Source organism: Mycena indigotica (genome assembly GCF_014461135.1).
Source record: "Mycena indigotica strain 171206Taipei chromosome Unknown Mind.scaff0016, whole genome shotgun sequence".
NCBI classification, from domain to species: Eukaryota; Fungi; Basidiomycota; class Agaricomycetes; order Agaricales; family Mycenaceae; genus Mycena; species Mycena indigotica.
The window spans coordinates 110,582-137,986 of record NW_023503015.1 but is presented as its reverse complement, the minus strand read 5'-3'; the positions used below and the strand labels follow the sequence as shown (position 1 = coordinate 137,986).

The following is a 27,405-nucleotide window of genomic DNA, read 5'->3' as shown; positions in this document are numbered from 1 at the left end:
GTGCAGGCCCCTTCCTTCCCTGCTCTGGCCGTCCCTGAGCGCAGGATGCCCGGAAGTTGAAGTCCGGTGCATGGCTGGGTCTGTTACGGACGAGCATGGCTTGTTAGTGTTGTTTTATGGGTGCGATGTGAACTGGCACACACTACAGGCTCTTCGTGTATCATGTTATCATTGTATTGTAGTGTTTCAATCTATATTTTCCTTAATCTCTGCATCTTGATCCAATGAGAATGTATGAAAAGACTATGAAACTACTGGAAATCTGCTGGAAATTTCACAAGATTTCTGAAAATTTTTGGGGGACTAAAGGAATCACAGAAATCCTGGAAATAGAAGAAATCACTCAAAATTCTTGCTGATTTCTGGAAATTTCCCAAAATCTCATGGGATTTCTGGGGGAGGATTTTCCTGATGGAGAGGCCAAGGGTATCTGATCACCCCTCAGCAGGCCCACATATATAAGGCGTGATAGTGTACACTATACTCTATCACTTAGATGGTTTATTGTACTGCTGCTCTCTGTGCAAGGAGGCATTGCTGACTCATCAGGCCCAAAATGACCTGATTTGACCCTAACACCAACTTCAATGAGTAACTGCTTTAAAGTTCAATTCTACCCTGCTCGCTTTGCTTGTGGGCCTGACGATCCATTTGTTCTGTTCTAGGCACATGTTCTCAGAAGAAGCCTTATACAGCACGACCCGAAGCCTAACAGTAGATAATTCTAACCAAAAATATTGGTAGATAAAGCTGAGAGGGAGCCCTTTTCAACCTTATGAAGTTGAAAATCCAATACCATAGGTAGCACTAAATCATTTTCTGTGTTGGTGAACTTATTCTTAAGAACAAGGGCCTTTGTATAGATATTCTCCTGCTTTACTCACCATGACAGGATATTGATATTACAGTACTTTGCCCTTATCAACACAGCAGCCTAACCAGACCACTTACCATGATGACTAAGAAGAGAGTTAAATGATTTTAAAATCTAATGAAGGTCAAACAATGGTGACATTTATTAATTAGAATTTTTTTTAAAAGAAAAAGAAACATGTCAACTAAATAGAAAAAAATTCAAGCAGACAAGAAGTTTTTCTTTATCATAATATTGGTTTCTATGTTTTTTTTTTCTTTCTTTCTTTCTGTGGGTGTTAGGGGAGACCCTGATGCTGTTACTTGATCCCATCAAGCACCATGTCACCGCATGCCTGATGCTCTCCCTTCACTGCCTTTAACACATTCTGCATCCAGTGGTCCCTAGTCTTTGACTCTCAGCACTGCCCCTCTCTGCAATTCTCTCTAAAGTTACCACCACCAGGAATCACTAATGCCATCAGAGACCTCTCAGGATGTCAATGCACCACCTCCCTCTGAGACACTCAATTCCAAGGCTCTATAGCCTCTCTGGGTTGTCACCAACCAATGTTTCTCTGCAGACTCAACCTGTTAGACTTCTGGGGTGTCCCAAACCCACATCAGTATTCAGGCTTATGTTTGGATAGCTGAGTCTTGCCATGGCACTCTTCACTTAGCCACAACAGCCTCTGTCATTAGGTCTTCCCTTGGGTGAGGCCTACTGTTGTTAAGACTCGTACCTACTGCAGCGTCCTAGGCTTACACCTTCATCTCTTGGGAGACATCCAGGGACATCTCTAAGTGACCCCCCTGTCACTACCCTGTAATAATCATGGCTTGCGGTCATACTCATTGGTCCTCTCTGACACTCCCTGGTCCTTGGGTAAGACCAGACTCCTTTCTTCTTTGCTCTGTGACTCTCCATTTCCATTTTTGGCCATCACGTCACAATCATACATGTGGAGATGTCTCCACTCTCCGGCTGTCATGGTCACAGTCACAATCAGAGACGCTCAGAGCTATATTGAGATTTGTGGTGCTTGTATTTAAGAAGTATGCTTAATCAGTACAAGATTGGTAAGCTTTAAGGTTTAAGCTGCCAGCTTTCAGGTCTGAGATTGCTTTATCAGAATGACCAAGCTCTCCACATCAACGGCGTTTAGTCACAGTCATGCTACTTGGCATGACACGTTTCAGACTTGATATGTCACAGTCCAGTAAATGCTTTTTTGACTCTTGTATGCATGCACCACAAATCTCTTATATGCATGCAATTAATTTCTAGGTGACCCAGAACAGTGCAAACTAAACCATATCTCTTCCTACTTATATCTCGGAATATCTGAGCAAATGTGAGTCGTGTGATGAGAGTGAGGGACCAAAATATATCTTGGGTTTTTCCCAGAATATTGTCAAGCCATGGCAGAATAGCCAGGTCCTGCCTATGTATGGCAGTCCGTTTGTAAAATAAATAAATCTCAAAATATGAATGGAAATCTCACCTTGAAATAAGTCAACTCCCATCTCAAGGAGTTAACCACGGCCTGGGGCTGGGGCCGAGTAGGTTGGCCACAACTTTGGCCCACTACTAGACGTTTAGGCTGCTTTTCATCCTGCTTGCATTCCTGTCCCCTACCAAGCCAGCTGCATATTGTCAGTGAGTCTCACCCGCTCTCAAACCCCCACACAACTTCCCCCCACATACGCAACGTCTGCCTCCTCTGTTTTCAATCAGTACACCCACCTATCCCACCTATCTGCAAGGATGATCGCGAGGAATCTCCTACTTGTCCGCATTCCTCAGTCCCAAACGACCGCCACTTTGGACTCTCTATCTGGTGCTGCCTCCCCAGGCTGGCTACTGCGCGTATCTGTCGGCCCCAAAACCTGCAAGGCCTCGATGGCCTGAACAATGATGGTGAGCATGGCGATGGTCATACAGCGACAAGCCCAGAGACACGAGCGCGCTGTACGACACAATTGCTCAATGAACAGCCTCGAGAGGGCAGTGTGAAAGCAATCTGCGTATGACATATATAGGCGGGTGTCCGCATGTTTCACTATATTGGCGCCATCTTGTATCTAGGCAGTTGAGTGTGTAGCATAGAACAAAGAGGAGACTCAGTGCGCACTACTTTCAATGGCAACACCTTCACGACATGATCAAGCGCGTCGCAGAACGCACGGCTTCAGTGCTTCCTTGTAATCAAATTGTCCCCCGCGCATCATCGTCCTGTTCGTCGTTGAGGAGCTGAGAGCTCTCTTGAAGATGGTCTTGCTTATCGTCGGAAGAAGCATGGCGATTTCATATCTCTAAGGTGGGATGTTGGTGGTATCTGGGTATGAGCGTTTCTTGGCCGGCTTTGACTTCTTTTTCGCGTCCTTGACAGTTAGACATGGCTGCGTGGGTAACAAGTTGGCGGCAACAGCAGCCGAAGACAATTTGCTGCTGGGCACAGAGGAGCGGAAGGAAGGAGAACTTTCTCGGGGTATTCCCGCTGGGCACAGAGGAGGCGGAAGGAAGGAGAACTTTCTCGGGGTATTCCCGCCAGCTCTCAGGATATCCTGGCAAAGCTAGCGAGAATATCTTGAAAGCTTTGCCTAAAACATTGAGAACTTTCTCAAGGTATTCTCACTAGCTCTCAGGATATCCTGGCAAAGCTAGTAACACTGCATCATGGCATGCCTACTTCCAACACTCTCTTCAAAATATACTTCTTTAAATAGCTCAGAATATCTCGGGATCTCTGAAAATATCTTACATATATCCCAAGATTGTACATCCTGCCAGTTTGAAAAGTTTTACAATAAATCCCTTTCAAATATCAGCGAGATCAGTGGTATCAATGGTGTTGCTCCCTAGACTTCATATGTTTTCTGCTTTATGAATCGTGATCAAATTCTGACTTCAGAAATTTACCCCAAAGTGCCAATTACTAACCATAGTTAGATTACGACTTGACTGTGGTCTGATCATGGTCCAGCCCTATGGTACTATTTTACTTAATTCAAATGGTAAAAATGCTGTATACAAAAAAAACTTAATTCATATGAGTGATGAGGATGGCTTGATGCAGCTCTCAAGCCAGCTCATTCACTCAGTAATGCACTGAAGGCCTTAATCTCAGACCTTGGCCAGAGCTAAGACCTTAGGCCTTACCGACCAAAAACTTACTACAAGGTGAGTTGATCACAATACTATAGTTATAGTGTTTTATTCAATTTCAATGCCAAAAGTGGTGTGACATTTGATACAAAGATATAAATATGATTTATTTCCTCATTAGGAAGTTTCTGGTGCCAGAGACACCTGGAAATGTCAAAGACTTAAAAATTACCTTTCTGGCACAGGATTACAAGTAAAATAGTGTGACATGTAATTTTCTTTTGAATTTTTTAGCCAGTGTGATGCGTGATATACAAACTGATTAAAATACTATGGTACAACATAACAGATTTGAGTATCATAACTAAGACACTAATTTATACTATACTAACAATGGTATTCTAAATAAATTTCCCACTAGTATTTAACTCAGAAATAATATTGGTGTACAATAGCTATATTTATGCTGTTTCTTTAGTCCCTTGCTGTGGTTCAAATTCTCTGGCCTGTTGTAGATCCGAAAGTTGGAAAGGGGCCCTTAAACCCCCAATCCAAGATCAATTCTTAAGCGGAGCACCAGTGATCATCAATCATTCATCATATGAAACATTTGTGACACCGTTTGAATCAGCAGTGAGATCACTACTTAGTCTCAGTCTCCTTTCATGATGACCACCTCGAAGACCATCTCCCCAGAAGTGCGTCTCCCTCCGCTCCCCCGCGGCGCCAGCCTGCCGTATGCACGGCACGTATGCAAATGGGGGCTGACCCTCGTGATGGGCGACGCAGTGCAGTGTTGTAGATAAGATGATAAGGGTTATTGAAAATAACCCTTATTTTCAAGGTAATGATATACCCTTATCTTGTGGCTAGTCCAAGATAAGGCCCTTAATATGCTTATTGATTGCATCAAGTAACAGGTCACGGCTGCACATTCACCTGTCAGCATGGGTGCTGGGCCACATTTACAGAGGAGGGTTGGCTAATGGAGCTGTTGCTGGTAGAATACAGTGGTAAGGAACTTGATGATGGTGCAATGGAGGGCTCAGGCAATGATTACAACCTTTAAATGAGCTTCAAACCTTGGTGTCCCAAAAAGGAAATTCTCTTAATAAGACCCTTATTATCAGGACCCTTAATAAGGGCAAATTCCATAATAAGCCCTTATCTTGGAGACTGACCCTTATTAAGACCCTTATCTACAACACTGACGCAGTGTGTGCCGTCATCATCAAGCTCAGCGAAATCGACGCCGGGGTGAAGACGGCCGACCGAACGGGGGCAGCGTGCGAGTGCTGCCAGCGGCATGGTGCTGCCTGAGCTCCTCGTGCTCGCGGTCCTGGTGGCCGTGCTGCCGCTCGTGCTGGCGCCCTTGAAGTAACCGCACAGCAGCGCCACGCGGGGCTGCTCGCGGCGTGGATTGTCGTCGGTGCGTGCCATCGTGATCTTGCTCCCGCACCCACCGCTGACCAGTATGAACTGATTAGCGCACACATGCTTTGCCGTGCTTGCCGCGCTGGAGGAGCAGCTCACGGGGACCAAGGGCGCGCCGCTGCTTGTGTGCCTCTGCGTCGTCTTCTCCTTCGCCGTCTACGTCAGCAGCACGGGCTGGCTGACCCACTCCCTCATGGAGAATCAGGCCGCCCGGAGCCAGGCGGCGGTGGTGCGTGACATCAGCATGACCATCGCTAGCTACTTTCGCTCACTCCGCGGCAGAACATCAGCCGCGTTGTGTCTGCCTCGGCTGCCATCGCCGCCTTCTGCGGGCTCTCGACCGGCGCCGCGACGCTGCTAATACCGCACGCATCGTCGACGGAGGACCGCGGCGTCGGCCCGGCCGTGGCGCTCACGGCGCTCGGGGTTAAACTCGGCGTATTCGCCATGATCGCCAAGCTCAGCTGGAACAAGCCACGGGCCGGCGGCCCAACCCGCGCCGCCCGACCCGACCCGGTGGAGGACCCGGAGGAGCATCGCAAGCGACAGGCGGCATGGCACGCGGCTGAGCGCTGAGGAGGCGGCTTCCAAACAAAAGGTTCACTCGGAAGGGGGACGCACGAGAGTTAAGTAGTGCAGAGTGTGCAGTGGCTCATGTTTGCGTCCGTGTGCGCGCTCTCGTGGTGTAAGTCGCGCTGGGTCCACTTCTTGCCGATTGACTATTGACCGATGGCAGGCCAACTGCTTCAACAGCATCCTCCGGGACGTTGACGCGGATCACGCCTCGCCGATGGCGGGGGTGCGCATCTGGCTCGGCGTCTTCGCGGGGGACATCGGTGCATTCGCGGCGGCCATGAGCTTCAGCACGCTCCCGGGCCGCGTGGACCGCGACGCACAGGAGGCCAGGCGCAAGTTCGGCGCGATGCCGGCGTGGATGCGCACGCAGGAGCGCGTCTTTTGTAGCGATGCCTTGCTGGATGTCGGGTATGTGTATTGCGACGCCGAGTCGGAGAGGGACTGGACGGTGTTCGCTGACGTCACGCACAGCAAGACGAACTAGTTGATGTATTGTACTTATCTGAGTCAATCTTATTGTATCGAGCACGGCCTATGGAACAAAAGCAGCCTTTTTCATCTTCTCTAGCTCAGACCACGGTGGCAAATCAAAAATCCTTGGCAGCTGCGCCCAAAAGTCGTGTTTCGCAGTCCGATACGCCCTCCTCATGCGCCGTATGCACGGGGCACACGCATCGAAGGTCCACTTCCCAAGGTCTGCAGGCCACACCTCAAGTGGGAGGACGGACTCCTCCTCGGGCGAAAAGGCGCGTTGGGCCTCGAGTTGGCGGCGGATCTCCATGCGCTGAGTGAGGCAGTCCCGGGGGTCGATGCAGCCGGGCGCATCGGCCCACAGGAAATTGAGCATCTTCGCCGTCTCCTGAGCTGCGAGCCGGCGGTAGCTGACCACCCAGCGGTGTTTGTCCTCTACACTCAGGTCCGAGCACAGCACCTCGCGCTCGTCGCCGCAGCGGCACAGCTCGTAGAAGACAAAGGGCAGCAGCCACTCCAGCGAGAGGCGCCGGGCGAGCAGCAGGATGTCGATCAGGTGCTCTGGCAGATTTAGCCCATTGTGTTCGCCACGTGTCCGTCTCTCGACCAAGTCCTCGAACTCCGCGAGGGTTGTTGGAAAGAGCACCGCGAGCTGGCCGCTCAGCCGCTGGCAGAGCGGCGCCACGTCGTATTTGTGGCACATCCCGAGCGCGGAGAGGAGTACCGGGAGCGCGTTGTCCTTCACATGGGGGGACAGAAAGCTAGCGCTGGCGTAAGTGAGTGTAACGAGCAAGCCAAGTGCGCCAGGTGCACGCACTTGTAGTGGATCAGCGCCTTCAAGAAGTTCGTCATATCGTAGGCTGAGTCGGGCACGCCGACGAGCGGGCAGCCCTCGAATGTCTCCGCGTCGGCGGGTGTAGGCAGGGCGAGCATGTCGCGGAAAATGGGCGAATGTGCCACCATGAAGTCCCGCGAGACGCGGAAAACAGTGTTCTCTGCGCGCAGCACAAGCCCGCAGTCGGTGAACCACAGTCCATCTGCCCGTATTGGCACAGAAGACTCGGAGGCGGGGTCTACCCTGTCCATTGCGGTCTGTGTAGATGACAGTGAGAAGGCAAGAGAGGTTTGATGTGACACGGCGATCAATGCTTGATGCCAGAAATTGATGTTGAGTATCTTACTTGACATTTGATGCTATTATGAGTGCTGGCCATTATTATATTACAATTTATTATTGTGCCATATTAGATTATATTACAATATTATTATAGCTCCAGCATAATATATTATAATATATTATTGTAGCAACTGATATCACACCGGGGTTTCTGCTAAAAAATAGGCCCTGAAGTAGGATTTATTTATGATCAATAGTGGACAAAAAAAATGTATATTTTCACAACTTGGAACAATAACAAATAAAACTCCAGAAAAGTAGACTTGATTTGTAAAAAGAATTGGGGCAATATTAAGTCATCAGATTGGACTGAACTCAGAGGCAATATTAACTGACAATTTTGTGGCAATGATTTGCAACCAATAAATGCACAAAATATGTCACAAGATATGAGACTACTGTACTATTTCAATCAATTAGTCCTGTCACGGTCACATTGACTTTTTTGGCCGAAAATTTTCTGCCTGTCACAGGTCACAGCAAGTTTCTTTGGCCCTAAACCGTCCCAAAATGGTAATTTTTAAAAGTTTCCGCGCCTACGGCGCGCAGAACTTCCATATAAGGCAGGAGGTCACACCAAATTCACCCCTTGGCTGAATTGCACATTTCTGCCACATGTGTCACAGGTCACAGGCCCGCAGAATTGAATGAAATAGTACAGTATATATATCAAAAATCTGGGTCAGCACCAAAGTGTACCTAATATATCAGAAATAAGTGACAAATTGCCATTATATATGACAAATCATCCTTATATATGACAATTCAGGTAATAATAATGTGACACTATTTCTTTGTCAAATATTTGGGCTTGAATAATGTGCACTTATTGTTTACAAAACATGGTCCGGAATGGGGTAATCTGATACCATGATATAGAACTTGATTTCTTGTAAATCAGATACAATTTTTGCAGCTTTTATTGCAAAGCAGCAAAAAAGGCCATTGTTTTGGACCATTATATATAAATCCTACTTAGGGGACCATTTTTTTGGCGGAAACCCCGGTGTGTATGTTAGTCCCAAACTTATGCACTTTGTCAAGGGGGTCCCAGGGATGGTAAAAGAAAAAACTTTTGCTGAGTATACAAACGTTTGGGGATTCTGGCAGGTCTGAGGTTGGCGTTGTAGTATATTTGTAGTATTTTAGCTAAGGCTTCTCACAGGTGCCACAGATAAATACCTGTATTCTACCTGCAGGTAATTTAGGTATTAAAACCAATACTATACTCACAGATACAGGTACCTGTGCAAGTTACCTGATTCAGGTATATGTCACAATAACAGCAGTGAGTGTAGCATCTAGTATTAAGTATTGTACTGATATAGACACTACAGAGCATTAGAAGAGTGTAGTGAGTGGAACATAATGTGTGATCAGGGGAATATATTACCCAATATGGAGACCAGATGGCCAAAAAGAAAACTTTTTGACAGTATATCCAATTTTCAAAAGTTGGGACCCCCCTTGCACTTTGTACAAAACCAGCTTTATACCAACTAGTACTACTTCTATTATTGTTATGTCAAACCCTGGGTTTAAGAAACCTATTTCTTTGCTTTTTAAACCTTTTATTCTGGCCCTGGTTGATAAGATGAGACCAGGAGGAGATAAGATGAATGACAAGATGGTGATTGGATCATCAGATGTTGATTCTGATGTTGATTGACAGCGTGGAGTTGGACATGAGGCAAACAGCATGTAAAGGCATGGCTAAAGTATAATGACATTGCCTCTTATATTAGGCATGCTAAACACATAGTGTAGTGTATTATGTATATAAGTAGAGTAGATTTTGTCTTATACCCCAGTCTCCGAATTCCATTATCTTTGCTATATCTTTTCATGGTGCTTCTTGCTTGCCTTCACTGGCCAACTGGCATTCTTTGATTTGGTGTTGTTTGTGACATGCTAAGGTTAATTGTGACTTATTAGTATTATTTGTTAGCAATAATAGTGTCAGTTGAAGAAGACTTACATATTAGACTATCAACAACTAGAGTGAGACAACACTTGGCCTGAACCAACATCCAGTCTCAACATTTTATCAATTCACTGCAGACATGTGACTAAAAAGCCCTCTCTAAACATAATCTATACTGAAAACTAAGGTTGAAAAGGCTGAAAGCTTGTTGGAGCAGGATCACATATTTTTAGAATATAATATTTCACATTATTATTTCAATATTCTATTATATTATAGATATATTATGCTGCAGAGAACCATATTATGATATTGTGATACTATTATTTATCATGCCTTTAGCATAATAATCTCATAATAGGCTAGCACTAGCTATTATTATCATAGCTCTAATATTTCTTGAGACCAATACTATAAATGTTGCAGTGTATAAACCAAGGGGCTGTCAAGATGCCTATCACAGATAATGGGGGGAGGGGTCCCAAGCCCTAGAAAAAAACATTTACTGCTTCTCATATCTTAACTAAATATGGCTAGGGACACCTTAAAAACAGCTATAGTGTATCTGCTACTATATCCCATATATATATTCCATCTCATATACCTACTTATAAGCAAGGTTTAATAAGCCTCATTCTCATTACACTACTAGTGATACATGACTGGTGATTATCACATATATGACCTTATATAGACCCTATGGACCCATATAAGCTCAGAAAATCATATACTTAATACCTCTTTACAACATATATAGTGAAGTTAACACAAAAATATTACTTTTATCGGTGGTTTTTATCCCATGAATTGGTCACATGCCTCAGCAATCTTATCTAATCATGGGAAATTATTACCTGATATGGTAAGAGGGGGAGGGGGTTCCTGGCACACTGGAATTTTATTTTCCGACCCTATATCCATTTTCCAAATCTTGACAGCCCCTTGGTTATGAACCCTAAATTCATTCTCTTCCTAACTAGTACTTACAGTTGCTGCTGAGTTGTAGACAATCAAACCCAACATCATCTATTATGCAATATTAAGTGGACTCAGTGGAGATCAGCCTTAGATCTATTCAAGCTCTCAGAATTATATTCAGAACCCAAAAAAACCCTACTGACAATGTGCACCTCAGTGAGCCTCCAAAGCAATATATAATTACAAACATGAAACAAACTACTATTCCATTTTATTCAGTTCCTCATGGCCCGCAGTGTTTAAGGCCTTATTAGTTACCTGTCCTCATTCTATATGAACAACTCCCTATGCTGCGGTTGGAGCTGCAAACCAGGACATATCGGTATATGGGCATGCTTACTATAGCTTACATCACTCAAAGTGGCTACTTAGGTCTAAGACTCAAGTGCTCACCAAGACTCGAGTTACAAGTGTTAAATGTATGACCCCAACCCAGCATCCATACATGCCACAGTTGGAGGGATTTGGACCCTTGAAGGGGTGCTAAAACAAGCTGAGTATTATATTTATATTCCTTAACTTTGCCTTAATGTTCTTTATTTGCAGGGATGTACTTCTTTTAAATTTCATGTCCATGCCATGTAGAGACCAGTGGAGTCACTGCAAGTATGTAGCCAAGGCATTCCGAATCAATGATCAACGGTGAGTCATCGGTCACAGCCACCTGCCCTCTTTCTCCTTCTGCGACAGCGCCCAAATACCGTGCCAGCGCTCTGAAAGAACCAACCACAGCGCGCCGAGCGGCTTCACAGGACGACAATTCGGACCCTCGAAGTAATGCGCTCCACCATCGTGCGTGGACGCTCCCAGCTGATATATCGACCCACCGCTCCCGGGATCCCGACTTCCCCTTTTGCGCGCGAAGGACGCCACGTTTGGGCCGGCGGTTCTTACCCCGCAGTGATTTCTCGCGAATAGGCTGGTTCAGGCGAGACGGCTGCTGGGTTTGGGCCGCGCAGTGGTTCTGAGAAGATGGTCCTGCCCTGCACATGTGTCGCCCCAGCTGCGAAGACCGAGGATCGTTCGATCGGATGCGAAGATGGCGAGCGGCTACGAGGCGTATAAAGAGAGGGGGAGGCGAAGGGTACGTCCCAGAAACCCTCGTTTTCTTCCTACCACTCACGTTTACCATGCAGTTTTTGCGCATTCTCGCTGCCTTCGCTGTTTCCGCCGTTGCGGTGGCAAGCCCGCTCGCCGCGAGCGACGCCAAGACCAACCTCGCCGACCTCAACACCAAGGTCGCCAATCTCGTTGCCCTGCTCGAATCGATCACCTCCACATCGTCCTTCGGTGACCTTGTGGTACGCTTGCTTTTATCCGAGTCCTTTTTCTTATGTCTCCTGAGAAAATCGGCACCGACTCGTCCATCGTGCAGAACCAGCTCAAGACGACCACCAACTCGTTCACGGGGACCTTCAGCCCTGCCGACTGCACCAGCCTTTACAACAGCGCCACGGGCCTCTCCGGCGCGAAGGCCAAGACGGAGACGTCGCTCAAGGATATCCAGGCCAAAGCAGCGGACATCATCAGTGCGTCGTCGTTCTTTTCCAAACTTCGGGTTTAGTTAGCTGGCCTAGAAATTGGCGGCCAGGTTATCAAGTCGACCACAGCCGACAGCATCTCGTCGTTTCAGAAGAACACGATCGGGCTCAATGACGCGGCGGCCAAGGTGTGCCCGGTTAGTCGCTTTACTCCATTTGCGCTTTCTTCGCCGCTCATCGGTCTGACGACAGAACATTGCCGATAAACTCAACGCCGACTCCAAGGAGCTCAACATAATCTTCAACGCTGCGCATGCCGCATTCGCGTAAAGGGGATCTTTCGAACGTGGCATTCCAGACAATATACACGACGCGCCTGTAATCAACCCACTGTTGAATCAAATTCTGCTCGTTTCTTTTCGATTCTATAGTTAGCGCTCGTCGGATAGATGGATAGAGATACGTGCGCGATCCCATGATCCCAAAGTACTCATTGAGCGCATTGAATCTGTCCACTTCGTTCTTTAGGTCTTTTACCACCGTGGACCGTGGTTTGCACCCCACAATTTCCTCACAATGTTGCCGCCGATGGCCATCTTGCCAAGATTTTCGCCGTCGTGAGCCTGGGCCTTTTCTTCCTTCTGGTTCCCTTCAAAGAGTGTATGTCGCCTGCTGCTGATATGAAAGAATAGAGGAAGAAGTGATGCCAATTGACAGGAATGCCGACGATCAGTGACATCACATCATTCTCGTGTTTTTTTCCTACCGTCATCTCGAATCACGACCCTTAGGACCAAGATATGCATATTGACGTGCCCACCGACATACTGGGCGAAATTTTCCGGCACTGCCTCCCCCCATACCCCAGATGCCCACCGATGTTTGGCTGCGATGCCCCAACGAACCTCGCGCAAGTTTGTAGAAACTGGCGGCAGGCGGCGTACGACACGCCCTACCTGTGGCGGGCTCTGCAGCTCCACCTATGGCACTTCCAAGAGGGCAACTTCACAGCCGCCGAAAACCAGGTGGCGGCAGCGCGGGCGTGGCTCAGCCGATCTGGCGCGCTCCCGCTCTCCATCTTTCTCCACTGCTCGACAGACCCCACGCCTCTCGCACCAGTGCTCTTAGAAGCATTCACATTGCTCCTTTCTCATTGCTCGCGATGGGAATATGCTTACCTTATGGTCCCTGCGGCGCTTCCGGCCGACATGACAATGCCCGCGCTCCCCCTGCTTGTCCAACTCGAGATCTCCGTCCCCAGGCTAGTCGGGGGAAGCGCTGTCCAGCCGTTGCGCTGGCTCCCCGCCCCTAAGCTCCGAACATTGGATGTGCGCTTTGGCAAGGTCTTCCCTGCATACGTCCTCAGCCCCGACAGCTGGAAAAGCTTGACCATACTCAGAGTATTCGGCATCCAATGGGGCCACGCAATGGAAGCCCTTTCTCTGGCCACTGGTCTCGTGAGCTGCTGGCTCCAGCTGCACGAAGACAGACTCTCACGCCGCGTGCTTGCCCCTTCCGGACAGCCCTTGCAACTGTATTTGCCACATCTAGAGACGCTAGCACTCCCGGCCACGGATCCAGCGACGGTGCAGCTCAACCGCAGGCTGCTCGACAGCCTTCGGGTACCCGCCCTTCGCAGCCTGGCAATAGACAAGTCCTTCATAGCAAGCTACCGCCGCAGCCATTCAGTGCAGGAGACGGCCCACCACTTTGCCCGACTCCTTGACAAGTGGGGGTGCTCTATGACGCTTGGCCGTCTTACGCTTCTCGTGTGGGAGCAGCCACCGGCAGATCTCAGCGATGATCGAGGTGACGGGCTGTGGCGGAACGAGATACACACCGCGTTGCCTGCCATTACCGATCTCGAGTTCCGATTCAATGATGCGCCGTTTGATGAATCGCCCCTCCTTTTTGGAAGCTGGGAGCTGAACTTTCAAGTGACTTGGAGATAGTCTGGATGTGCCAAAGTCCCCGAGTCATATTGGTCCCTCGGAGTATTTACTTGCTGTATATGCGGCGCCAATTTTGAATTGAGCCTCTGCGGCCGGATATAGTATATCATTTAGTCTGATTTTTACTCCCTAAACTTGTTGATTCAAACAGTAGTATTTCTTGAACAAAAATCCTTTTTACATGAAACAAATCACTGCAGGAGTTTGGGAATAAACGGCGCTTGTTTCGATAGATTATACTAGACAGGGCTGGGGCTACGCCCCAGCTTTGAACTTGAATGTTGCTTGAATAACATTAAATTATTAAATTTCTAAATTAAGAACATTGCCACTAACTACAGAATGGCACACAGATACCCAATGGCGTTCTTAAATATCTGCTGCTATTATATGTTAAGTGCAACCCAAGTCACTAAACTGTGTGTACTTATTTCTCAATTTGTGGGTGATTTGAGAATATCTACTTGTAAATAACCTTAGATACAACTTGTTTACAGTACTGGGTGCAAGACATCACTTTCAGCTTTGCATCCCAATTGGGATTGGTCACATTTTACAGCTTTTCTCACCAATTTAGGACTTTAACAGCAGTAACCCCAAAAATGGAAGTGTGGAGCAAATCAATTGTCAAAGCTAATGCCAAACATGTGCATACATTCACACGACATCTGCTTAATATAAGAGTAATGCCTAAAATCAATGTGCCAAAGTTTTATACCTCTATTTGTGCCCAAAGATATGCACTTATATGACAAATAACTTGAAATAAGGCCCTGGATCATATAAGTGAATATCTTTAGACGCAAATAGGGATAGAAAAAAAAAAAAATTCTTTTTTGGCCCATCGATTTTAGGTGTATAATCAATTGAAATGGGCACCATTTTATTTCCAAACTCCTGCGGTGAATGTGGAAACCAGTTTGTATCAAGTTTTCCTTTTGTGGAAACTATTTGTTTGCTGTAAAAAAGATTGTTGTACAAAAACTAGTACTTTCTGAATCAATATTTGAGAGTAAAAATCATGGTAAAGTTCAGAGTTGATACAGAGCTGGTCACTGTGCTTCAAGTTGCAGAGCAATTGCAGAGACATCTAAACTGGAATTCTCACCAAGGATCCAAACCTGGTGTATATGGTGTCTGTAACCAATGACTGACGAGTTGTTGCTAAGGCCAGAAAAGCCTACCATGTGGTGCACTGCAAGCTAGTACTCACAGCCTTGCACCTCATGACTATATGGGATTCAAAAAGGTTGTTACAGCTTAGATTAGCATGTTTCTTAAGTAGGACTGCCCATTATTATATTATAACTTAATACTATTATTAGTATTAGCACTATATTATCCCTGGTATTAGCCAGAACAATTGTACATTATCCCATATTAAAATATAATTATATTATTCCAACAAATTAGATGGCAGCCCCAAACTTATGCACTTCTTACAAAACTAGCTTGTTTAATAACTAGTACAACTTCTATTGTTGTCCTTATAGTATTGATGTACTGTGAAATTTGAATCATTATTTTTGTCGCACAGATCAGCTGGGGTGTGACGTGTGACCAACAAAATAGTACAGTAAGTGCCTATTCTACACCATTACATTATATTACTGAACTATATACTGAAAACTAAGGTTGAAATGTTAAAGTTTATTGAAGTAGGATCATATATTATAATATATTATGAATATTATGATATTATCATTACCCATTTAGTATAAATCTTATAACAGGCCAGCATTATGAATCTCAAGTGATACACATTGGTCGTAAATATTAAGATGCAGAACAATTCAAGCACAAACTGCTTAACTTTATATGAACATCCTATAGTATAATATAGAATGATATAATAATGAATAATAAATCATCATGTAATGACGGCCAGCACTAGAACCATTTATAAATCGTTTCAAACATTTCTGACTGTTTATGTTTTTATTCTATTTGAAAATTTGACAAACAGAAATAAAATAGTTGAAGCCTAGTAGCTGAACCAGGGACTCATCTGCAGCTGCTGATACTGCACCTGCACTCGGCCCCGGGCCCGCTTCCACGTAGCTTTCATTGCAAAAGTTAAACTCGATTATTGGCTCATTGACTGTTCGATACAAAATAATTCAGATGACACTAGTAAGGACTTTGAGTCTTTGACATAAATAAGTTCACACTGGGACTGTTGGAGGAAAAAATAAGAGAAATCATGATATACAGAATCTGTTGATAAGAAAATCGACACCACACCCCAGCTTTTGTGCTATACAGTAAATAGCCCGCAGTGCTTGCCACTGCAGTCACGGGTCAGCCTCGGTGTCCTCGCCGAACGCATCTGCCTTGGCCTTCTCCAGCTCCTCCCATCCAGGCAGCGCGAAGATGTCGGGCAGGCGCGCCCACAGCTTCGCCCGCGCCGCCTTGCGCTGTCCGCGGAACTCGGCATAGCACGTGCCGCAAAGCATCCCATCGTCCACATCCGCGTCCGCGAGGAGCTCGAGCGGCAGCTGCGGGGCGGACGTACCGTCAAACAGGCCGCGGCGGAGCTGTGCCCGGGCCCAGACGCACGCGTCATGCCCGATGCACGTGTAATACGCAAGCGGTCCGGAGCCGGGCGGGTCCTGCCAGAGGAAGCGGAGCAGGCGCGTGACCTCGCGCGTCTCGAGCGCGCGGAGTCCCGTGACCCAGCGCTGCTTGTCCGCGACTGCTAGCGCGGGGGACCACACGACGCGCTGCTCGTCGGTGCGGCGGCACAGCTCGTAGAAGGCGAACGGGAGCAGCCAGTCTGCGGACACCTGGCGGGCGGTCGTGATGAGTGCGATGATGCAGTCACCGTCCGCTTCCGCGGGTGCCTCAGAGTCGGTGGCGCGGGCGCTCAGCTCTGGGGCCTTAAGTCCCGCGAGAGTGGTCGGGAAGAGGATCGAGAGCTGCGTGAGGATGCGCTTGCGCAGCGGCGCGACGTCGTACTTGTGGGACATGCGGAGGACGGAAAGCAGGGTGGGAAGACCGTTGCTATTGACATCGGGGGCGAGAAAACTAACAGCGAGTCAGGTTATGGAAATAGGTATCAGAACAAGGACGCACTCGTAGTACACCAGCGCCTTGAGGAAGTTGGTCATGTCTTCCGCCGTGTCGGGGAGCAAGACGAGAGGACAGCCATCGAAGGTCTCCGCATCAGCGGGGGCGGGGAGGGCCAGCATGTCGCGGAAGATCGGCGAGTGGGCCGCCATAAAGTCGCGCGACACGCGGAAAACCGTGTGCTCGGCGCGCAAACACAAGGCCGCAGTCGCTGAACCAGAGGCCGTCAGCGCGTTGGAGGATGAGGATACCGTAGGCGTTCGCAGTCATTGTGGGGAGAGCCTGAGGGTGAAAGTGGGGGGGAATGAACGAATGAGGGCAGCACGGCGACCTTAAAAGCAACGCCCCGCAGTGAGTCATGATTTGCAGCCTGTCAAGCGGGCTCCGGAGAAGCAGCTTATTCGCTTCCGAGTCCCCGGTTACCGCCGCTGTGCCTCCGACCAGGCCTCTGCCAGTCCTGTTGCGACCATCAGCGATTTGATGCGGATTCCTGCCTCAAAAGAGGGCAACCAAAGTGCCGCTTTGGCAAACGAAGCCCGACGGCGACTTCATCGGAGCGAGGCGAGTGCGGGGAGAGAAGCTGCACTATGGCATGGCAGCGGGAGAAGCAGAACCTCGAGGAATGGCGCGATCTTCAGGCCCGAGGGCAATACAGCAAATTCAAGGTCCACACGGCCACCATTATCGCCTTCGACCAGGTATCTTCCTATTGCGATACTTGCTGCCGATTTGACGCGAACTTGAATTTGCGCATCTGAAGAGGGCAATTGCAACAGAGATATCGATAAGCCTATATCGCTTTAGCTCGACGGCGACTCACCGCGAGGCCAGTGCGGAGACAGAAGCCGTCTCGACTCCACTACTACTAGTCGTGTCCGCGGGCTGAACGTAAACAGTGACATCATAGCTTCCAGGCCCGGGGGCCCACCGAGCAGGCGAGGCAGCATGCGGCCCGCGGGTGGGCTCGAGGACCAGACATGCGACGCAGCGAGAGCACAACTCGGGGCATTTTCACCCCCGGGCTGCGTGCCTGGGCGGGGTCCCTCCCTGGCGCGAGGTGGGCTTCGAGAAATTCGAGAAGGCAAGCGCCGGGGACAGCGGACCTTGCGCGGTCTGGCACCTTTCTTTTTCTCCCCCTCAGGCTGCCCACCCTCGGACTACATGTTCTCATGAGACGAAGCTGACGCCTCTCAGGCCTGGAGTGCAGAAAGTGACTAAAGAGAGTGATGATGAGCTGGGAGCGGCGAGCTGGCAAAGACGCATACCACACTCGCAAGTTCGTGCTTCTGGTGCAGGGCGGCGCACTGGAGACGACCCACAAGCACATAATGTGGAATCTGGCGGCACAGTTCCAGGACACTGGCAGCACAGTTTTACTGAGGACAGTATGAGAGAAGAAGAGAACGTTCGACGGGCATCGTACCACTCTACACGAGGTCCTCATTCGCGGGCCTCCCCCCTTCAGACTGCCCGCTCTCAGACTGCGAGCTCTCGCTGAGACTGAACTGACGCCCCAAACCTGAAAAGCGTAATGAATCAGAAAGGAATGGCGAGGACGCATACCACTCGCAAGTCACGGTGTGCCCTTTAAGTTCTCCCCTCCTGTGCATGCGTGAGTCTTGTGCAGGGCGGCGCATGGGCGACCACCCACGAGCACCCGTCGTCGTCGAGGAAGTAAGTAGTCGCATGTCGGCCTCAGTGCGCTTGTCGAGGACAGTGTGAGGCAAGAAGAAAAAGATCGACAGGCATCGTACCACCCATTTCATTTCCGCTCTCCCCGGTAACTGGTCCCTTTTTCCGCCCTACGCCTAGTCGGCGGGCCCTGCTGTGCTTGCGGGAGCACTGGCAGGCAGACAGCAGGGGCACATGTGTCCAATAGAGGGTCCGAGTCCGCCTGCAAAGCCGGGTATAGCTGGACGGCAAAGGCGCCAAATAGCAAGAGATGCCGCAGGGCCGTAACTGTGCCAGAGAGTGCAGCCCTGGGAGCAGTTGTAAGCATACGGTCGGTCAATTTAAGGAGCAGAGACCAACTTGCGCGAGAGCGGTCCTGCCCCGCCGCTCGCGACAGCGGGAAAGAGCAGGAAAAGGTGTGACGTGACAGGCGGCCACGTGCGCGTTACATCTGACACTCGTGACTCCCAGAGTGTGGATGAAAGTCAGTTCAAAGAGTAGTGAGTTACTGCAAGGAGTATCAAAATAAAGTTTCTGTTTACCAAGTAGTAAGAAGAAATGATTTCTGGAAAAGAAAAATGACAAAAGGGGTTATGGATGTAGGGTCTGAAAGTTTTTTTCTGACCCTCCGGACCCCCCTCCTGCCATATAGAGTAATATGTTTCGACGATTAGCATCATGTGACTACTCATGCCATCAAAAAAGTGGCATAAAAATTCAATCTTTGTGATTTTTTATTTATTTAAAATTATGTATATGTATATGAATGTGTAGGTATGTAAGTATCTGGAAGCTTCAAACACTAGCGTGCTGTAAGTAATTCCTCGGGAATTACTTACAGCTAGTTTCGAAACAGGCCACCTACCAGGGCCGGACCACCCAGTTGAGACCAACAAGATTAGGCACTTGTGAAATACTGCACTTGTGCCTCCATTAGGAAATTGTTAGAGAATCCTGCACTTGTGTCAGCATTGTGTGACGGAAATCAATCAAAGAATCAAATGGGATTATTTAGAAGACTCTGCGCATCCAGGGTAGAAAACCCTGGCCGTCAAGGCTAGTGCCGCAATCACAAGTGTAGAAGGTGCCAATGGGGTTTAAAGAGGGAAGAAAAGGGAGCAGGTGCACCCTGTTGCACCGCGCAGCAGGCCATGCGGCGAGCGACAGCCCCCGGCAGGGTGGGTCCAGGGCAAAGCCCTAGGCGGGGTTCGGGGTGGTAAACCCCACCCGCCGCTGCCGGCACCGCCACCATTGTCATGGATAAGACCCGGCCCGTCCGCTCCGGGCGCTGGTGTCGGGCCATCGCGGGCCCGTAGCATGCAGCACATGACGACGGGGAACATGTGCCCTAGTAGGAGGAACGCACACGTGGGAAGCACGTGACCGAGAACAACGTGTCGAGCCGTCGCCGAGCCAACTCAACACCAGGGGACTGGAGAGGAGTGCTAGGAGGTTAGGAGTAGCGCCTGACTCGCAAGGGATGTATGATCGTCCCCTCTGTGGCCAGGAACGGGGGTGAGGAGGAGCAGGAGAGGCCAGGGTGTCCGATCACCCCCCTTTGCGGGCCCGCGTATATAAGGCGCAATAGTGTACCATGTACTCTATCGCTTAGATCGTCTAAAGAACTACCTTACTCTGTGCAAGGAGGCATTATTGACTCATCGGGCCTGACACGACCTGATTCGAACCTTCGACCTAAGGCTTCTCACGAGTGTCACGGATAAATACCTGTACTCTACCTGCGGGTAATTTGGGCTTCAAAACCAATACCTGCATTTGCAGCATCCGTGGGAAACGGGTACCTGTACTCACGGATACGGGTACCTGCACGGGTTATCCACGGGTATTTCATATAAAAAATCAGGATACTAAGTTGAAGTTCGACCACCGACGACGACAAGGGACCGAGTTCACGGGCCCTTTCGGTTTCGATCTACCCTGCCCGCCGTACTTGCGGGCCTGACTACCCGTCTGTTCTGTTCCGGGTGCACGTTCTTAGGAGAGGTCCTTGCACGGCCTGACCTGACCCGCAGTCTGACAACCATGCAGTCATACTGCTTGATTGATGCACAAGAAAAATGATGAATCATTTCCTAATCAGGACAAGTGCAGTATTTAACAGCAAGTGCGGTATTTCCTAAACAGTAGTGCGGGCCTAACCTGGTATAGCCTCCCAAAAGGAATGACATATCTGGCTAATTATTCCATTGTGTGGGGGCTGTGGGATAGGATGCCACTGGTCAGCTTGTGCTTGGATCTGTGCATTGTTGATTGAATACAACCATAGTATATATATATTCAGCCTGCCTTACATCAACTGGATCACAATCCCCCAAACGACGTGCCTCTTGTCCAAATCCACCTCCAAAGCCGGCCAGGGTTGCATGGACCAAGCCCGGACCAAAGCTGAGGACTGTAAAAACATCAGCACAATTCACAGGAAAAACACAGCAGTTGACCAACAGTGACTGGCTTCAGGTTTGTCCAGCTATCCTAGGATTGTCCGATGCCGATTTGCTGTAGGTCTTTGCGTTTATGGATGAGAACCCCAAGATGTCGCAAGATAAGGTTGTCTAATTCTTCAAAACCCGCATCAACAGTCTCGGCGGGAAGCTCTTGTTCATGCAGGGTGCATTGTCAAAGAAGCTGAAAGAGAAGGCCTCGATAAGAGCAGCAGTGGCCGCAAATCCAGCAGCAGCAGTACAGAAATGCAAGGGTGTTGTCACTGAGCCACGCGTGGATGCTGCACTAAGCCTATGAGCCAAGGACCAAGAGTGCTAACGTTAGACAGTCACTAGTACCATGCTTATTGAGATGTGCAAGCATTTTGAGGCATTGTTTGATATCCCAGACAAGTGATGACTCAAGGGCACTAGATAGTTAGACTCCTTTAAGAAAGTAAATGGTCTCCAGGAGTATTGGCGGCATAGAGAAGCGGCATTAGCGTGTGGATCTAGCCGCTGTTGAGCAAGAGCGCCAGCGGATGGTCAATATTCATGTACCTTATGCTGGAATCATGACGAGACAAGTTTCTACCCATCTGCCGCACCAGACCGCACGTTGTCTGGGAAAAAGACTGACAAGTTCAGCATCTCTGTTCTTGTTGCCTCTAACTTGACTAGGACTGGAAAAAGAACCCCTGATGTTAATTGGCAAGGCTAATAACAAGAAAGACCCGGCACGCTGATGAGTGCGGAGTGCGGACAGCAAATGAGCTCTCTAACTAACCAAACCAACAAAAACAACCAAAACTCCACTTTTCATAGAGAGAAAGATGTATAATGTCGAGTAGGAAAAGTCACAAAAACCCAAAAATCGTCAACTCCTTGTGCGAGTACAGGCCCCTGTGAACAGAGCCTTGGCACAGATGTGTAAGGTTGTAGGGTAGATACGAGTTTCTTGCAAAAAACGTTGATTTTGTGTGCCCTAAAGTGTACTATCGACGAAAACTCCGCAATAGAGAAGCGCCAATACGATGCCCGGAGAGTTTATACTTGTTGGATCAGGACTAACTGCCTTAAACCCTCTGAGTTGTCTTGAGTTAGGAACTAACTGCCTTAAACTCTCGACCAGCAACCGAAACCCAATAAACAGCAACTGGAACTCTTGTATTCAGCAACCGAAACCCTCAACCAATAATCCTTCTGACGCGATGATACTATTTCGAAAGAGCTAGCAAGATAGATTGACGAGCTAGATCCCCAGATGCACCTAGTAAAGCGGGGCAATCCGTGAACCTGCCAAATACAAAACAGAGATATAAACACTAAACAGAAATTGATAGAATCAGGGAAAATCATGAGTAAGAAAAGTAGTCTATGTGCATAATTATATAGGTATTGTTTCGCTATACGGCCCAGAGTAGAAAATCCAGGTCCAGATGACTGGTATCGCGTGTATTGGTGTCAATGACCTGTGTAAATCTTCCATGTTCGCAACCATCTAGTTTTGCCTGTGAAGTATCCCTCAATCTTGAGTAGTGATCTCTGACTTATAATATGATATCTCAATGAGTAAATAGGATAGAGACCCAATAGCAGTACTACCAATGATACCTAAATGAGATGATCAATATCCTTCACAATATAGGATCATCAGGACACCTATACTGACTCATAATCATCTATCAAACATTTTAATCTAGCCATATCTCCACCAGTTCATCATGGATTTAGATGATTGTTTCACTAGTAGGTAGGTGGTTAATATTCTCCTGATATAGGCTGATATCAATATAGTTTAATATCTTTAGACTACACTGTTATCCCACTTTTCCATGGGTTTTCTGGCCTTAAGTTGAATCAAAAACAATGATGACTTGATATCTAGGTGAGTAATGCATGGATAATTAGGATATAAGTTGTGTTATAGTCTGTTGGAATCTCTATAATAGCTTGTCAAGACATATATATTTTTAAATATCCTATATGCCTGTATATATGTCATATATGCCAGTATTGCAATCTCCTAATAACTCACTCAGAGGTCAGGTATCCCCAATGGGATAAAGGTAGTAAGCATACAGAGGAGTTCCCCTGAGAGATTTGATGCCTTCCATAATATTTTGTTGGTGGAATCTCTTGTTATTCTCCATTATACCTATTACTGCTATGACACAATATATTGATAATACAGCCATAATCTGCTGGTTGATTATAGATCAAAATATATCAAGTTCGGTCAATGAGGTATATAGACATACCTACATACTCCGATTGATAAGGGTCTGCACTTGGATAGAGACATGAGGCAGACATTCAACTACAGGTTAGGTGTGAAACTAGTTTACATGAATAGTGAGGTCTATAGACTCAGTACTGGACATTGAGATGCATGTATGGTGGTATTTGGATATCTACTAGGACCCTGTACTATAATTAGTTGCGGTTCTGGCATGTGTTACAGAAGGTAGCTGAAGAGAGGGTAGGTACCCATAGAGCAGAAAAAAAGTGTCTTCGCTATTACAACTGGTCAGAAATTAATTTTAAGTATGATACAAGACTTGAACATAGGATACTATAGACCTTCAAATAAACCTGTCCAGCACTTGAATTAACCTCATAGCTATTCTGGATCTCTCACAGTACCATTATCAGTGTTATCTATCCCAAAAATGATGAGTTCACTATAGGCTGGTCTCTGTGAATATCATAAATCTGAGTATATCTACTAGTAGTGGTCTCATGCACCTCCTTTGAAATGGTACCCCTACCCTCACAGCCTATCTGCATCCTAGCTTATATGGCACCCAAGGTCTCCAGGAATTGACTGACCCTAACACTTGCTCTGTGGTTGTGAATGGGTGGAGGTGTGCTGGACCATCCTATGGTATCATATCAAGTTAGATCATAAAATTCTATGCATGCAGTCCCAGTATATCGGCAAAATACTACTCAACTTGGTATTCAGGCATACTTGGCAGTAAATATATAAACCTAATAGTAGCAAAAAAAAAATAGTTGATGATGCTCAAGTATAGTTGGATGGTATATGATATTGTAGAACAGGACATAGGCAACAAAACCTACTTACATGTTTATTGGTAAAACTTCCTTTTTGGGACAATATGTCACACTTGTCACGGAGTATGACTGGCGAACTTGGTCTTGATGGCCTATGTAAAATTATTCACCTTTATTCATCCCTATATGTTGGACTTAGCAAAAAAATAGCCTTAGGCTTTGGAGATATTCGCCCCCATCTTTACCAATTATTCACCACTTAGGCAAAAATGAAAAGACTGTCTGTTATCAGTGCCAACCCACTGGGTTGCCACTGATAATGTACAGTGGGTTTTGGGATAAACAGGTGAAGGCTAGACTATAAAGTATAAACACCTTTAGGGTGTAGCCTTCTCAATTTCTACCAGAAAACTCCCGCTTGATTTGCACTAAAAGAATAAGAGGGAGGCACACCTAGAAAAAGGCCATAAATATTACAGGGTTGAAGAGAGGATGGGGATAGTACACAAGGTTTATATTAAGATTTATTGCTTTTATTAAGTAGTCTTACACTTCAAAGCTGTTATTAGCCCTCCTCTAATAATATCAATGCTATGTAAAATACTAATAATAGGGAGGGAGGCTGTAAAATGCTTAAATATGAAGAGGTTGAAGATTTATCTGTAGAAATAGATAGCAGGTCTATAGGCAGAATCCTCTAGTCAGTATTAAGAGACACTCTTTAGTTCTCGCTCAGCAGAAATTTATATACTGGAACCAAAAGCTAGCTAGGTATGGACCAGGGGCCTCTGAAGTGTAGAAGGATGGGATGAGAGGTCGGTAAAGCTGGTTAAGAACAACTGCTCGATCTTCTGCATTGAAAAGAAGCCCCACAGGGCTGAGTTGAATAGGTTGCTCAGATAATCCCTCCAACACTTTCACTTTCAACTGGGAGCAAGATAAGGGGGATAGGGGAATGAATGAGGAGTCACAAACCTATAGCAAATGGCCACCTTCTCAACAAAAACGCTAAATGATTTCATCCACCAAAAATTTGCTAAAAAGGCGTAGTGCTCCTATAACAGTGTTCAGGCTAAATATCCATTGAAGCACCTTGGCATTAACAGTGGTATTATAGTTGATTAACTGGGTAGTTATGCTGCCAACATTTAGAGGGATGCAGCAAAGAACTAATACTTTTTGATCTTTATTGAGTGCTTTAATAGAAACCTAACGGAAATTGATGCATAAACATTAAACCTTCAAATAAAATAGGAAGTTTTGGATGCACATCTAAATACTTAAGAGGGACTTGAGAATAATTTAATTTGTTGTTAGAATGAGAAACAGATCTAGATGGATGCAACGTACAGTATACTGTCCCATTTTGATCAAGTGTCCGGCACTTTTTCGAAATTTGGGACCAAATATTTTTCTTTTGATTTATTGCGATTTTTGACAAGGACTTTTTTAGTCAATGTAACGCGTAACGTGGACACTTGACCTAAATAGGACAGTATCATGAAAGTGATCTAGGAGCCTATAGAGAGGAAGGTGTTGTCACGGGTGGCCGCACCACCGCCCCCTGCCGAAATGCGGGATGGAGAACCCTATTATAAAGTGGAGGATATCTCTCGTACACAAACAAGGATAATACCATCTGAAGTACTTGGTCTAATGGAAGGGCTACCCCCAAGAGGAATGGATGTGGGAATTGAGAGAAAAACTTAAGGGAGCAGAAGAAGTGCTGGAAGACTTCTACACCCTTAACCCTTTCACACCCCATGAAGAATTAGTAAATAGACGGTGGAAAATTCGCAAGACCCATAAGGTGTTAAGACACTGCCTTCAATGGGGGGGGTGGTGATGTCACGGTTCGGGCTGGGCTGCCCGACTATAGGGACATGTGGGCCTATTTGGGCCCGACACCCCGCTACACTCCCAAGTTCCCCATTCTTCTAATCCCTTCCCTTCACCCGTGTAGGCTCTATGCAGCACCCATCCGATCTGTCCTGGGACCTAGCGTAGCGTATAAAACTGTACTTTACAGGATGTAGTCACTAGGCTAATATCGTCTATTCTCTGGGCTAAAACCCATCTTCTCATGTTCCTCAGACCTTTTTGAAGTCGGACGACTCGACAGCCTAATACGGCCCGAGCCCGATGCTAATAGGTGTAAGGGCATGCAGCCTAAGGCACTGCAGTAGGCATAAGCATTAACAGCAGTAGGCCTTACCTAAGAGAAGACTCGATGACAGGGGCCATAGTGGCAGAGTGGAGAGTGGAGCTATGGCGAGGCTCAGCCATCGAAATATAAGCCCAAACACTGATATAGGTTAGGGATACCTAAGAGGTCCAATGGGTAAAGATCGTAGGGAGACCTTAATGAGCAACAGCCTAGAGAGGCTATAGGCTTGAGGTCTTAGAGGAAAGTGGTGCATCCATATCAGGAGAGGTCTCTGATGGCATTATTGATCCCTGATAATAACTCCAGAGAGACTCCTGGAAAGGGGTGGCTAGGGGAGTCAAACACTGAGGATTACTAGATGTGGGATGTGATGAAGGCAGTGGAGGGAGAGTGTTAGGGTGTGGAGACGTCGAAGATGTTGTTAAGAATTGACTGGTTGTTGTCCTGGTGTAATCTAGCTGTTAGGCTGGTTTGGATAAACACTGGGGGTTCTGGTCCTTTGAACCCCCTTATATACTACACATCAGGAAAAAGTGGGATTCCTGTTAAGAGCCTGTGACAGCCACAATCATTATATCATTTGCCAGGGCTGGCAAGGCTCTCAACAGGCCTTTGTAAGGGCAACCCTGGAGACTCCGACGAAAGCCTAGCAGGGGAGGATCCAAAGCGTGAATAGAAGCTACGGAAATACACGGAGGGACCGACCTAGCAGGGGAGGATCCAAAGAGAAGAAACTCTAAGGATCCGCCTGCTAGGGCGCCAACTATATACTGGTCGTCCGTAACTGCCGACGTAGAGCGCAGAAGGCCTGAGCGGCGTCGCAAGCTCTGTCCCAAGGTGATCGTTGGGAGGGTCTTGACGGATCGGTGATTGTGCGGGCGAAGGAGGCCGTGGACGATGGTCGGGGTGGGTCGGAGCGTCCGAGGGGGCGCCGGTCGGATGCGCCTCGGATGCGTTCGGAGGGTCCGAAGGAGGCCGAAGCGGGGGTTCCCCTGACAGCCTTAGAATAGCCCTCACCTGGTTTTTGTCATGTACCACAACTGCTTAGTTATTATAATTTAATTAAACACCTGTTGAGAGTT

At 47.4% G+C, this 27,405-nt stretch overlaps 4 protein-coding genes across 4 annotated transcripts; 2 read left to right on the top strand and 2 right to left on the bottom strand.

Annotated features, from left to right (window-relative positions):
* Nucleotides 1–6,503: 6,503 nt before the first annotated feature.
* On the bottom strand, nt 6,504–7,564 carry MIND_01344000 (BTB domain-containing protein; the record flags this gene model as incomplete). Its single annotated transcript, XM_037369882.1, has 2 exons — nt 7,260–7,564; nt 6,504–7,209 (listed from the first exon to the last, which is right to left on the bottom strand). Exons 1-2 carry the CDS (start codon nt 7,526–7,528, stop codon nt 6,504–6,506), a joined length of 975 nt encoding a protein of 324 aa, XP_037213438.1. The 5' UTR covers nt 7,529–7,564.
* A 3,996-nt stretch (nt 7,565–11,560) lies between these two features.
* MIND_01343900 (uncharacterized protein) lies at nt 11,561–12,332 on the top strand (the record flags this gene model as incomplete). Its single annotated transcript, XM_037369881.1, has 5 exons — nt 11,561–11,605; nt 11,658–11,822; nt 11,867–12,050; nt 12,099–12,199; nt 12,255–12,332. 5 exons carry the CDS (start codon nt 11,561–11,563, stop codon nt 12,330–12,332), a joined length of 573 nt encoding a protein of 190 aa, XP_037213437.1.
* Nucleotides 12,333–12,880: 548 nt separating this feature from the next.
* On the top strand, nt 12,881–13,954 carry MIND_01343800 (F-box domain-containing protein; the record flags this gene model as incomplete). Its single annotated transcript, XM_037369880.1, has 1 exon — nt 12,881–13,954. One exon carries the CDS (start codon nt 12,881–12,883, stop codon nt 13,952–13,954), a length of 1,074 nt encoding a protein of 357 aa, XP_037213436.1.
* A 2,294-nt stretch (nt 13,955–16,248) lies between these two features.
* Nucleotides 16,249–17,175, bottom strand: MIND_01343700 (BTB domain-containing protein; the record flags this gene model as incomplete). Its single annotated transcript, XM_037369879.1, has 2 exons — nt 16,249–16,981; nt 17,030–17,175. 2 exons carry the CDS (start codon nt 17,173–17,175, stop codon nt 16,249–16,251), a joined length of 879 nt encoding a protein of 292 aa, XP_037213435.1.
* Between the last annotated feature and the right edge of the window lie 10,230 nt (nt 17,176–27,405).